We start from the raw sequence: 14,636 nt of genomic DNA on the forward strand, positions 1-14,636 counted from the left end.
CACCGCAGGCCCCATCCACAGATACATCCCTACATCTATGCAAGCATTCCAAAGATCCAAATGCTCAGAATCTGAAACACTCCAATAGCAAACATTGCAAATAACGGATACTCAACTTACATATCTGTACAATGGGCTGTTTTGTTATTCAGGACAAAACAAAAGAAACACTTGTGTTACTGTGTGGGTAAACCTTGGATGAAAATGGACTGTGCACTAAGTAAAAGAAACCACACACACCACACACACACACACACAGAGAGAGAGAGAGAGAGAGAGAGAGAGAGAGAGAGAGAGAGAGAGAGAGGCGGAGAGAGCGAGCCAAAAAAACAAAAACAAAAAAACAACCCACAGGTATCTCAGGGAAAAACACGGACTTAGTATGTGTGAGATCACTGGTTGGCTCCCAAGAGCCATAAAGTGTGCGTTGGGGAGGGGGTCAGCGAGGGAGGAGAGAAAAGGAGGAGGAAAACCAGGCCTAGGGAAATTGATAGTGACGTGTCTAATACGCCCATAGCTTCTTTTGGTAAGGATGAAAACATTGCCTTTTTTTTTTTAACTGCAGTAGCAGTCGCACAGTCCTGAAGTGCAGAACCCACTGAACTCTACACTCTAAGCACATGGAATGTGCTGTGTGTGAACTAGATCTTGACAAAGCTGAGTTCTGATAAAAGAAGGGAGATGAGTAATGCCCTGCTCACCAACAAGCAACAAAGAAGCCAACGCCAACACAAGCCTGCTCTGTGGCTGTGGCTTCTGACCACCCCCCACCCACCCCAACTACCCCGAACCCTGAGAGTATGAAAGCTGAGTGCCCTGGTCCCAAGGCAACTGGAGAATGAGACAAAAGAAAGAGGCTGCAGCTTTGAGTGAGTCTAGAATGGGTAAAGAGAGGGCTGTAAGAAAGGAAAGAAGCCGGAAGTGGTGGCACACACCTTTAATCTCAGCACTCGGGAGGCAGAGGCAGGCAGATCGCTGGGAGTTCGAGGCCAGCTCGGTCTACACAGCGAGTCCAGGACAGCCAATACAACACAGAGAAACCCTATCTTTAAAAACTTAAAAAAAAAAAAAAAAGGTAAGGAGGATTCTATTGCCACGGCTATCTTCACTGGACAGTTTCCAGACCATTTCCTGTCAGAAGCAGAGACAGCCCTGAGTGGCTGTGTACCTGTTCACACAGCCATGTCAACGGCCCACAGCACGAGACCACTGGAGAGATGTCAAGCTTCCTCCCCAGGATGAAGCTCAAAAGGAAACGGGAAGGCTTCCCCTTCTGTTCCTGTGTGAATGGTTTTGTGCAGGGTGGGCAGGAGAGACCGCCCCATTCTAGCTCCGCCAGGCCTCTGAGCCGCCTAAGAACCAAGCATTCCTAGCTGCCTGTGAGCACTCTAGCTTAGTGGACAGCTGGGTTACTGTTGCAACTTTTCTGTAGGTATAAAGTTTGGCCTTATTTTTAAGATTTTAAAATTTTTATTTTATGTATGTATAGGTCTGTGTACAGGTATGTGTGTGTGGTGCAGGTGTGGCAGGGCAAGACAGTGCAGAGGTTCCTTGTATTCTCGCTGAGGTCATTTTAGGTTTGACTGGAATTTGATCTCCTTGGTGGGAAATCCCATAGGAAATTATCCAACTCTATTTTAGGAAGCCGAGGCCAAGATGCTCCAGCTAAGTTTTTCTTGGCTTCTGTTCAACTGCTTGATCATGCAAAACCTCCCCCTGCAGCTGCTGACTAAGATACTAGGATGTGGGTTTTACCTTTAAAATTTCCTTGCTCTAAAGCAGGGGTCCTCAACCTTCTGTAATGCTGGAACCCTTTGCTACAGTTCCTCACAGTATGGTGACCCCCAGCCATAAAATTGTTTTCATTGCTACTTCATAACTGTAATCTTGCTACTGTTATGAATCACAATATAAACATCTGATATTTTCCAGTGTCTTAATGGAGTCACAACCCACAGGCTGAGAACTGTTGCTCTAAACACTTAGGGTTACGCTTGGATCCAGCATACCTCAGTGTGGTTCTATCCAGCTGGAGTAAAGACTTTCGGTTGGCTATAAACTGAGTGGTCACCTCTGGTGGGCTCCCGTAACACAAGTGCCCAAAGAGGCCAAAGCAGGGAGTCAGATTTTTGGGGGCTGGAGTGACAGATGGTTGTGAGCTGCCTAATGTGGATCCTGGGAATGGAACCCAGGTCCTCTGTAAGAACAGAAAATGCTCTTAACCACTGAGCCATCTCTCCAGTCCAAGTTTCCCCAACTTTTTTTTTTTTTTTGAGACAGTCTCACGATGCAGTCCAGGTTGGCCTGGAATTAACTTTGTAGCCGAGTCTCACGGTGAGACTTCTGCCTCATCTGTCCTTAAATGATAGGACCAAAGGCACAATAAGCCACACTAGGTTTACCCTTTATTTTAAAAAAGGGTCTTCTTAAATTGCCTGGTTGTCTTTGAATTCACCTTAACTCCTTAAAGCCTTGAAATTTTTTAACCTCTTGCCTCATCCTCCTGAGGAACAGGGATTACAAACCTATGACACCAGGCCTGGCTTTCTTATAATGTTACTAAATTTGATCTTTCTTAGAATTTCTTTCATTTTTAATGTTTGGGTTTTTTTGGTTTGGTTTGGTTTTGGTTTTTCGAGACAGGGTTTCTCTATGTAGCCGCGACTGTCCTGGACTCACTTTGTAGGCCAGGCTGGCCTCAAACTCACAACGATCCACCTACCTCTGCCTCCCAAATGCTGGGATTACAGGCGTGCGCCACCACTGCTGCCACAACTACCACCAGGCTTTAATGTTTTATTAATTAAAAAAAAAAATAACAAGGGTTGGCGGGGCCGTGGTGGCGCACGCCTTTAATCCCAGCACTCGGGAGGCAGAGGCAGGTGGATCTCTGTGAGTTCGAGGCCAGCCTGGTCTACAAAGGGAGTCCAGAACAGCCAAGGCTACACAGAGAAACCCTGTCTTGGAAAAAACAAAAATAAATAAATAAATAAATAACAAGGGGCTGGAGAGCTGGCTCGGTGGCTGAGAACACTTGCTGCTCTCACAGGTTCCGGGTGCACGAAGGAAGCGAGATGCCAGCAGTACATCGAGGCCCAGCATGCTCTTCAACCAGGAAGGAATGGATGTCTGTGCTCATGGCAAAAATCACTTGCAGAGTGTGTGAATTGGTGCCACAAATGTGAGAGAATTGTTGCTGGACTCCAAGTAGGGCATCCCTAGCATTCTGTGCATGCCAGGCAGAGACTGGCACTGCCCCTCCCGGCTGAGCAAACGGTGACTCACTAACACCCACTCACCCTCTACCAGCACTGAAACCTATGTCAGAATATCACTACAGTATTGCCCCAGAGACATTGCTTGTTTAAAACTCTGAAAGAGAGGAGGGCAGCAGCAGACTTCTACAAAGATGGGGTGCTAGGGGGACAATAATTAATGAAACAGAATAAGTGGAGGCAGCAGTTGGGAATTTATCTTTAGCTCATCCATAAGGTGATGCCGCCACGACCACAATTAAAGCTGGCAACAAGCTAAGAGACAGTTGAAAAGCTGGACAGACCTGAGACTCCATCAAAAGAAAAGACACCAGACCTTTGAATAGTGACTGACTCCTGGGAGGCTGGCCCAGGAATAACCTGGTTTCTTTCTTTCTTTCTTCTTCTTCTTCTTCTTTTTTTTTTTTTTTTTTTTTTTTTTGGTTTTTCAAGACAGGGTTTCTCTGTGTAGCCTTGGCTATCCTGGACTTGCTTTGTAGACCAGGCTGGCCTTGAACTCACAGCGATCCACCTGCCTCCCAAGTGCTGGGATTAAAGGCATGCGCCACCATGCCCAGCTCAACTGGTTTCTGTTACAAAAGTAAAAGGAAAGAAAACACAGGGCACAGATTGTTCAGTCAGACAGCAGCTTTGTGCCTTATTAGCCACGTGGCTGTGACAGCAAACTTAACCCCTCTGTAATTCAATAACCTTGCTTGTCACTGAGGGTAAGTGCAGGTACCTCACAGAGCAGGGAGAAGGGTGGTGACTATGTACAGGGAACTCAGGACGGGATGTCACATAGGAGACATCAGTGGGTGGCAGGGCAGTGCTGTTGCTCACTCATGCCAAACCCTGCTACCTGTGAAACTGACTGACCATCCTTCAAAAAAGCACCTGTTTCGTGGCCAAGGCAAGGGAGCAAGAAAACACAGGTTTCTATGGCAACCCAAAGGGAGAGAAAAACTAGCAAGTTAAAAACAGCCAATGGGCAAGGCAGGTGTGGTGGCACACACCTTTAATCGCAGCACTCAGGAGGCAGAGGCTGGTGGATCACGTGAGTTCGAGACCAGCCTGATCTACAAAGTGAGTCCATAGAGAAAGCGGTCTACACAGAGAAACCCTGTCTTGAAAACAAAAACAAACAAACAAAAACAGCCAATGGAATGCAAAGAAACCCAGGTGAGTAAAGAAAAGGGAGTCCCTGTAAGCACATATTTCTCTGTAAATGTGCTACCTGGATTTGTGAATCAGAGTCCACAGCTCACTGGCAGCTTTAGAGAAGCCCTGCACTTCATGAAAGGCTGTGCTCTCAACTAGCAGAAGAAAATACATTTTAATGAGATTAGCATTTGCAGGACAGGAAATTATACAATTCTTTAAATACTCTTTAAAATGCTTTCACCATGCCAGGCGGTGGTAGCGCATGTCTTTAATTCCAGCATCCAGGAGGCAGAGGCAGGAGGATCTCTGTAAGTTCAAGGCTAGCCTGGTCTACAAAGTGAGTCCAGGACAGCCAGGGCTATTACACAGAGAAACTCTGTCTCAAAAAACCTAATAATAATAATAGTAGTAGTAGTAATAAATGCTTTTACCTAAAAATACTGGAATTTTGGTTTTAAAGGGAGGACTTCCATAAAATGAGTATTGCATGGGCACTGTGTAAGAATCAGATAATAAAAACTAAGGATTATGTTCCCACTGAGAGAAAGACAGGAAACAGAAGGCTTTCAGGGACAGACAAGATCATTAAGTAAACTAAACAGTGTACTAGAAGACATCCTGGTTGGTTTCCAGTCATTGTGACACTAGAGTCATTTGGGAAAAGGGAATCTCAACTGAGAAACTGCTTCCACCAGATTGAGCCCTGGAAATGTCTTCTTAATGATTGACGAGGAAGGGCCCAGCCCACTGTGGGCGGTACTGTCCCCAGGCAGGTGGTTCTAGGTTGCATGAGAAAGCAGGCTGAGCATTCATCTCTCCATCCAGCTGGACAGATCTGCAAGCACATCCTTCTCCAGAGTCTGGTGCAGTGAGTCTACCTGACCCTCCCGAACCCCCCATAACCAGCCCAGGTCCCTCTTCCTCTGGCCACACCTGCCCACACCACAACCAATCTCTACACCAGGCCCCTCCCACAACACATCCAACCTCTCCACCCAGACAGATCTACCTCCACACTCCAGGTCTGGCCCAGAATACACATCCTACACACCAGCCCAGACCGCTCCCCTCCAGCCACCTGGCTTTATTCAACCTCTAAGCCACCTAGACCACAACCTGCTTTCTCCCAACCTGCTCTGTCCATATCAGACAAAGAACAGAAGTCAGAAATATATGAACAACAAGAAAGAGCTAGCCAGTACCCTCCCCCACCCAAACCTACCAGTCCTATAGAAATATTTGCCAATGAGAATTACTTAGACGAATTCCAGAACACAGAATTAAAAAGAAGAATAAAAAACTTCATCAACCAATTCAAAGAGAGCTAGGCATGGTGGCACTCGCCTTTAATCCCAGCACTCGGGAGGCAGAGGCAGGCAGATCGCTGTGAGTTCGAGGCCAGCCTGGTCTACAAAGCGAGTCTAGGACAGTCAAGGCTACACAGAGAAACCCTGTCTCAGAAAAAAGAAGAAGAAAAAGAAGAAGAGGAGGAGGCGGAGGAGGAGGAGGAGGAAGAAAAAGAAGGAGAAGAAGAAGAAGAAGAAGAAGAAGAAGAAGAAGAAGAAGAAGAAGAAGAAAAGAAAGAAAAAATGCAAGAGAAAAAACACAATTTGCATATAACAGAAAAATCCATCAAAATAACAGCTGCTTTTTCAGTGGAAACTCTGAGGGGAGAAGAGCTTGGAGCAGTGCATTTCAAGTCCTAAGAGATCTGCTGGCTTGCCCAGCAGTGCTGGCATAGGCATTAATCCCAGCACTCGGGAGGCAGAAACCTATTCATCTCTGTGAGTTCAAGGCCAGTCTGGTTTACAAAGTGAGTTCCAGGGCAGCTAAGGCTACACAGAGAAACCTGTCTCAAAACAAACAAACAGATCTGTTGGCCAACCTAGACTAATATACCCAGAAAAACTATCGACTATAGTTAAAGAGAAAGAAAAACTCTCTGTGATATAAATAGCCTAGAAAGGGGTATACCCAACAAGCCAAACCTAAAAAAAATTATAGAAAGCAATATTTCAGGCTGAAGAAAGAAATGAGCAAATCTAAGAGACCGTGGAAAGAAATACAATGCCACATTTACCACCATATAGAACACAAACAATACCACCCAAAATCAATACCACAACGGCTGCAATTAACACACATGTTTCAATAAAAATTTTAAATGTTAACGACCTCAATTCTCCAATCAAAAGAAACAGGCTGTCTTAGCTACTTTTCTGTTGCTGTGAAAAGACACCACAACCAAGTCAATTCGTAATGGAAGCATTTAATTGGGTCCTCGCTAACATTACCAAAAGGTTAGTCCATGGCCATCATGGTGAAACAAAAAGGAACAGGTTTGGTAGAGCTGATAATGGCCTGGGGCCAGAGGCCTGAGGGAGCTTCCGTTTCAGATAGGAACCCAAATCTTCCCACAGTATGGGGCTACAGTTATCAGTCCCTGAGGCCGAGGTCGCTGTGTGCTTTGTGTGCTCTAGAGATACCTGCGTTCCCCTTGTGCAACACTGATAAGCTTCCTGCTGACTTCATCTCATTGTATGATCATTTCTGCCAATTTTGTCCTGTTTTATACCCCTGAAATAGTATAGAAAATGCTGTACTTCTTAGTAAGCTTGCTTGGGGGGGGGGGTGTTTGTTTGTTTGTTTGTTTGTTTGTTTTTTGAGACAGGGTTTCTCTGTGTAACAGTTCTGGCTGTCCTGGAACTCGCAAAGTAGACCAGGCTGGCCTTGAACTCACGGAGATCCACTTACCTCTGTCTCCCAAGTGCTGGGATTAAAGGCGTGCGCCACCACCGCTGGCAGAAGCTTGGTTTTCAGAGCCGTGAGCAAGACCTCCTGATGCCATACTTTCCTACCTTTGTCTTCTCATCCTCTCCACCTCCTACTGAGGACCCTGTCACCTCAGAACAACTTGCTGGTCCCACTCAACCTGCTGCCACCACTTTGCTGGCACAGTCCCCTAACTATATTCGTAATATTTGCCCTTATACCCACATGTAAGTGTAGTCCTCACCCTTATCACAGAAACCTCACTTTATAACAGACAGAGACCATTCCAGAAGAATCACCACCCATCAAAATGCAGAAGTTATATTTATATGTTAAGCAATTCGGGTGGCAATAACAATTTCTAGAAATACCAGGCTTATTTAAATTTAAGCTAAGAACGATGATTTGTTTAAAACAACTCATTAGCTTTTTATTTCTTTTTTTTTTTTTTTTTTTGGTTTTTCGAGACAGGGTTTCTCTGTGTAGCCTTGGCCATCCTAGACTCATTTTGTAGACCAGGCTGGCTTCGAACTCACAGCGATCCGCCTGCCTCTGCCTCCCGAGTGCTGGGATTAAAGGCGTGCGCCACCACGCCCGGCCCAGCTTTTTATTTCTTAAACCGTACTTCATAGCAATTGTTTCCAAATGGTGAAATAATCCTGTCCTGTATATATTTTTTGAAATGCACAAGCTAGCTCCATTTTGTCCCTAGGAAGCAAGAAGCAGCACGTACTTACCCGCTCCTGGCCAGCGGTGTCCCAGATGAGGAATTTATGAAGTTCATTTCCACAAGGCACAGTTTTGGTCATAAATGATGCCCTGAAAAGAGAGTCAACACTGCATTATCAAATCTCCAGAGACTCATGAACCCAAGTTAATGTTATGCATCAAGAGGACCCCAAGAGCTCTTGTCCCTAAGGAGCATAGTGGGAGTTACGGCACTGCAAACAAAAATAGTCTGTCTATTATATAAGCCGGCTGGAGTTTCAAAACATAAACAATGTGTGGACTGGAGGGATGGCCCAGTGGTTAAGAGCACCCGCTGCTCCTGCAGAGGACCTAAGTATGGCAACTCACAGCCATCTGTAACTCCACCCAGAGGATCCAGTGCCCTCTTCTGGACTCTTCAAGCACTGCACATAAGTGTTGTGCATGCGAGGCCGGTTGTGGTGGCGCGCCTTTAATCCCAGCACTCGGGAGGCAGAGGCAGGTGGATCACTGTGAGTTTGAGGCCAGCCTGGTCTACAAAGTGGGTTCAGGATGGCCAAGGCTACACAGAGAAACCCTGTCCCGAAAAAGCAAAAAAAAAAAAGTGTTGTGCACGCACACATGCAGACAAAATACCCATAAAATAAACACAACCTTTAAAAGAAAATGCATGCAGAAACAGATTCAGTTGTCCTAGAGTAATATTCGCTGGATATCAGGGAAACGTCCAATGTTTTAGTTATTGAAACCTAATTCTTTGTTTGTTTTCTCTTGTTTTGTTTTATTTTTCCAAGACAAGGTTTCTCTTATAGTCCTGACTGGCCTGGACTTGCTTTGTAAACCAGGCTGGCCTTGAACTCACAGAGATTTGCCTACCTCTGCCTACTCAAGCGCTGGGATTACAGGCATGTGGCACCATGCCCAGCTTTAAAACCTACTTCTTATAGTGTAAGGGAAAATAACCCTTATTTTATCATTTTAAGACTTTGATTATCTGGGCAGTGGTGGCACATGCCTTTAAATCTTAGCACTTGGGAGGCAGAGGCAGGTAGTTATCTGTGAGTTTGAGGCCAGCCTGGTCTTCAGAGCAAGTTCCAGAACAGCCAGGGCTACACAGTGAAATCCTGTCTCGAAACACCAAAACTAAACTAAAACCAAAATAAAGACAAAGACTTTGACTTCAAAATAGCATAAAAAGAAAGCTGTCTTAACACATTCCCTGTGATGACATGAATGCAATACTAGCAGCAAGTAAAAGAAGAATATGTACAATTCTCAACCTGTCTGCATAAACGTAGGGAGTGTCTTAGTCAGGGTTTCTATTGCTGCAATAAAACACCATGACCAAAGCAGCTTGGGGAGGGAAGGGTTTATGCTGGTTACACTTCCAAGTCACTATTCATCACTGAAGGAAGTCAGGACAGGAACCCACACAGGGCAGGAACCTGGAGGCAGGAGCTGAGGCAGAGGCCATGGAGGGGTGCTGCTTACTGGCTAGCTCCCAATGGCTTGCTTCAACCTGGGTTCTTATAGAACCCAGGAGCACCAGCACAGGGGTGGCATCATCCGCAATGAACTGGGTCCTCTCCCATCAGTCCCTGACTAAGAAAATGCCCTACAGCTGGATCTTACAGGAGGCATTTTCTCAGTGGAGGTGCCCTCCTCTCAGATGACATCAACCCGTTTCAAGGTGACACAAAACTATCTAGCACAGGGGTAGATACCGTATATCTTGGACCATAAGTTGGGGGGAAATTAGGGTGCGCCTTGAGGTCTGATTGCTGTTTTTACCATTTTTCTTGTTATCCTGCCCTAAAAACTGGGTGCATCTTATGGTCAGGTACATGTTATAGTCCAAAAAATACGGTAACAAAGCCACCTTATGCATGTTCCCATCTCAAAGGAAGGACTTTACAGTCTCAATCCATCATAAACACTTGCTATTCTTTTCTAGCTTTTTTCTCTGAATAAGCATTTTCTTTGTGCTCATAAAAGGTGTAAAAACCAGCCGGGCATGGTGGCACACACCTTTAATCCCAGCACTCGGGAGGCAGAGGCAGGCGGATTCTGTGAGTTTGAGGCCAGCCTGGTCTACAAAGTGAGTCTAGGACAATCAAGGCTACACAGAGAAGCCCTGTCTTGAAAAAGAAAAAAGAAAAAAGTAAAAAAAAACCAACAACAGCAACAAAAACAACTCAGCAGAATATGAGCCTTGACTATATTGTGGATTGGGGTGTTCTGAAGACTGCTTTCAGAATATATAGGAGAGCTTGGATTGTGGTGAATGGTATGTAATATTTAGCATGAATGTTCTCAGGCATAAATGAGGTGCCATGATCAATTCTCAGTCCTGCGAAAATAAAAATCAAAACTAAGGGCAATTAGACACATCAGAAATTGGACTACATGTAAAGCACCCTCATTGAATCGAGGTCATTTTTGAGGTGTCACAGTAATGTTCTCCTTCGCAGGTGACTCGGTCTGCGGTTTGAGAGGGCACTTGCCCACACTTCCTATGGCAGCTATGTGGTCCAGCGCGGAGCTCCACGGTGCCCTCGGGCTCATCACAGCACTATTTCTTCCACCTCTAGTTCTCCCCCAAAATAAAAGGCTAAGCCGGATGTGGCGTTTCAGTCCTAGGTACAAAACATGCGGCGGCTGCTTCATTTTGTCCACAGCAGCTAACTACAACATGTCTCCTGTTCTAGCAGGTGTGTGAATTTGCCAGCTGCAGATACTTTAATTCTGGGGAGGGTATAAATGGGGGAGCCCTGAGAGGACCTGCGGTGGCTGCTGCCCTCCCTGCTGCTGCCTGAGCTCTTGCTGTTCCCTGCTGTTGCACCTGCTACTGGGTTACTGGATTGCTGGTTTGCTGGATTGCTGGATAGTCTGACAAAAAAGATTGGACTACCCCTGGCAACCCAGCAACCCTGATCGTCAGGAAGCAGTCTAAAGAAGTCTACGCCCCCTCTCCCCTCTAACTTTTCTCGCCTACCTAGTGTTGGGGGTTGGAAGGGATTGGGCTAGAGAAGGCTGATAGATATAAGAACACAATAAAACAGATTAAAAAGATACAGCTACACTCTCCCAATAAATACTCTTTTATGATGTTTGTTTGTTTGTTTGTTTTTCAAAACAGGGTTTCTCTATGTATCCTTGGCTGTTCTGGACTCACTTTGTAGACCAGGCAGGCCTCACACAGCAATCCACTTGCCTCTCTGCCTCCCTGAGTGCTATGATTAAAGCTGTGTGCCACCATGCCCAGCTGTAAAAATGTATTTATTTTTTAATGAGTGCTCTGTCGACATGCACACATGCACGCCAGAAGAGAGTATCAGATGCCATTATAGATGGTTGTGTGCCATCATGTGGGTGCTGGGAATTGAACTCAGGACCTTTGGAAGAGCAGACGGTGCTCTTAACCTCTGAGCCATCTCTCCAGCCCATAGATACTCTCTTATAATATACTAAAACAAAATTCACAGGGCAACAGCGCTGTGCAAAAGAGACATTTACTCACAAAGATGCCTCACACATGATCACACATGTAGGCTGTGTAGGAACCACTAGGGCAAAGCTACCTTTGAATCACGTGAGTTTCATAATCTGTGTGACCATTGCTGAGTCACTGGGGTGACATGGGCCAATGCTTCGGATACAGAAACATCATCTTACAACTGTGAATCTGATAGGAAGAACAGGGTAGCCTTTGAGAACAGAGTCGGGTGTTGTCATCTGTCTAGTTGGTTTCGGTGGTGTTAGGATCAAACCCATGCTACCCAGGCATTGTACTACTGAGGCCACACCTCCAGGTCTGCCTGGCTTGGTCTGAGCCAAGCTGTGTAGCCACCTATGTGCTCTGACCTGGGAAAACCATCATAAGTAGCTCTTGGGTAAGGAGCCTGAACGGAAATGTCCACAGGGTCAGGCAGGTAACACAATACAGCATGACAGATAAGGTGGGACAGTCACAATGACGAAATAACAGTCATAATAAGTCACAGGAAATCCTGAAGCTTCAGAATCCATCAGCCTGTAGCATGTGTCTACCTCAATGACTAGGTAGATGGCCACACCCTACTGCTCTGCATCCATGTATCTCTCAAGAAAAGCAAGAGGAAGGGAAAAAAAAAATCTCTCAATCTTCAATACTGGCTATGGTGAGAGACGCCTAAGGGAGTAGTGGAACACGCCTCTGGGTGTGTCTCAGGGCATTTCCAGGAACTATTAGATCCCGAGGGCCTCTGACTGGATAAATAGATTAATCAGTGTAAGGGTTTATAATATGACAGCGTTATTGAAAGGTAGGAAGAGGAGTCTAGGTAGAGGAAGTGGGTCAGGGTCACAAAGGGCATGTCCTTAGATGCTGCCTTGTCCTAGCCTCTTCCTGTGTTCTTTCCCCCTGTTTCCTGGACACTACACAGCGAACAACAGCTCAGCTCCACCACACGCTCCTGCTGTCATGGTGTTCTTCCCAGACATATAAAGCTAAGCAGTGTGGACTGAACCCCCTGCCAACTGTGAGCCAAAATAAACCCTCCTCCTTTAAGCTGTCCTCTCGGGTACTGGCTTACTACAGTAAAGGGAGTAGCTGATATACTGGCTGAAATTTTTTTAAAGTGCCATAAAGGCTGAACAAAAGCAACACTCAGGCCAGATTTCTGGCTCACTGAGATAGCAAGCTTAGGGACAGGTAATCAATCAAGCTTCTGGAAATTAAGAACTCCATTTCTATCATGCTCTAATAAGTCTATGTTTTACTTAGGACATATTCCTGATAGCCTTTTTTCCCCCCCTGAAACTGAACTTTAGAAACCTCTCCAAGTTCCAAAAGAGAAAATTTGAGTGCAAGCTAACTATGTCAAGAAAAGCCTTAGGGATTCTTAAACACACAGGAGAGCTAAGTCTTCCTGACACCAGAAGACAGTGAGAAGCAAAGCAGGCAGGAAGTAGAGCAGCTCCCATAAAGCCTTGCAGCTCCCATAAGGCATGACGACCATTGGAAACCATGTCATCATAGAGAGCTTAAGCAATGGGGAAATGCTCAGTATTAGATTATTCCAGAAAAGGGAAAATGCTTCATTCTTCATACCTTTACACTTCCCCAGTGTGCAGTGGACAACTTTCCTGGGGGTTAAAACCAGGCAATGTGGCCGGCCACCCATCAGGGTCTGATAACACACACTGTCTCCCACCTGGAGGTAAAGGCAACTGCTCTTCATATTTTTGGTCTTCCTAGCCAAGAAATGGTCTCACTTGTCAAGAGGAAGAAGGTTGGCAAGGAAAAACAAAAATTGCAAGAACAACAGTCCTCAGCTTCTGGAGTTAGGATCAAGTCTCACTGCTGAGGCTGGAAACCTTTGCCCTAAAAAGAAAGGATGTCAAACAAGAAACCCGCTGGCACTTACCCGATGGTGGGGCTGATGTTGTGGTCAAAGTGGTCCTGGACGAACCGACACACGATGCTTGATTTCCCGACCCCCGTGTCCTATAAGAGAATGAAGGCATAGCCATGAAAATCCACCTGATACGAACATCTGGCAAGAGGATGTCAACTGCTTCCTACTAGAATGTTCTATAATGCTTATGTACTTCTTTCATAGAAAGGTAAGTATGATATAAAAAACCTATTTCAGGGGGCTGGAGAGATGGTTCAGTGGTTAAGAGCACAGACTGCTCTTCCAGAGGATCCGGGTTCAATTCCCAGCACCCACATGGCAGCTTATACATGTCTGTAACTCCAAGATCTGACACCTTCACACAGACATACATGAAGGCAAAACACCAGTGCACATAACATAACAATAAATTTTTTAAAAAGCAAGGTCAAAAACACACCTCACATCCATGCAGCAATTAGCATGTTCATAGTACATGTGATTCCAGAATTGGAAAAGCAAGGAAGGGTCTGGAGAAAATGTGTAGCATCCTGCCATGTTGTTTTGTTAGAGAGAGAGCTGGTGTTTTTCTTTTTCTTTCTTTTTGGGGGGGGGGGTTGTTTTTCCACACAGGGCTTCTCTGTGTACCTTTGGCTGTCCTGGACTCACTTTGTAGACCAGACTGGCCTCAAACTCACAGCGATCCGCCTGCCTCTGCCTCCACAAGTGCTGGGAGTAAAAGTGTGCGCCACCAAGCCTGGTTGAACCCATGTTTTTCAAAGTCATGTTGTCAAGTTAATCACATCTGGGAACCCATGGAAGAACTCTAAATTCCACCTTCCCTTAGGATTTCATGGTTGGATATTGAACACGGTTTTACTGAATTCTATACAGTGCTCCTGCTCAGACCTTTTTTAACTAACCGATTCTTTAAAGCCGGTCAGACAAGAATCCCCTACACAATGAAAATCAAACGCAGATGTGTGTCTCTGCCTCCTTTCTAGGGCCTTACGAGAGCTTCAAGTAACAGCAGGCACAAAGTCACAAGGTTACAGAGAGAAGCCCTGACGGATGATACCAACAGTGTCTGGAGAGAGAGACTGTGCCTGAAACCCAGCAGACAGCAAGTCGGTCTGTGCCTGAGACTCAGGAGACAGCGGGCGGTAGTGGGCAAGGCTGAAACCGGAGTCGCTGGAAGCAATTGGGGCTGCCTTTAGGAAACTGGACTGGAGGAAGGAAGTGCCTCCGTATGCGCAGGCAGAACTAGCAGGACGCCCCCCCCCCCCCCTGGGTTGATGTAGGGGGAAAGCCCCACAGACACAGACCCCAGGGTCTCCCAATTAAAGAGTGCTGTGCGCTC

General features: G+C 45.9%; 1 protein-coding gene across 4 annotated transcripts in view; it reads right to left on the reverse strand.

The window, feature by feature from the left end:
• Positions 1-13,394, reverse strand: part of Rab31 (RAB31, member RAS oncogene family) — a 167,563-nt gene extending 154,169 nt beyond the window's left edge. For 3 of the 4 annotated variants that reach the window (XM_051154444.1, XM_051154445.1, XM_051154441.1), the window contains exons 1-2: positions 13,307-13,394; positions 7,928-8,009 (exon numbers count right to left, since the gene is read on the reverse strand). In XM_051154444.1, the coding sequence (XP_051010401.1) occupies positions 7,928-7,999 (72 nt within the window). In that variant the 5' untranslated portion in view covers positions 8,000-8,009; positions 13,307-13,394. The remainder of the gene's footprint in view (positions 1-7,927; positions 8,010-13,306) is intronic. The other variant, XM_051154443.1, reaches the window with a different exon arrangement.
• Between the last annotated feature and the right edge of the window lie 1,242 nt (positions 13,395-14,636).

The sequence above is a fragment of the Acomys russatus genome, chromosome 12, assembly GCF_903995435.1.
Source record: "Acomys russatus chromosome 12, mAcoRus1.1, whole genome shotgun sequence".
Classification (NCBI taxonomy): domain Eukaryota; kingdom Metazoa; phylum Chordata; class Mammalia; order Rodentia; family Muridae; genus Acomys; species Acomys russatus.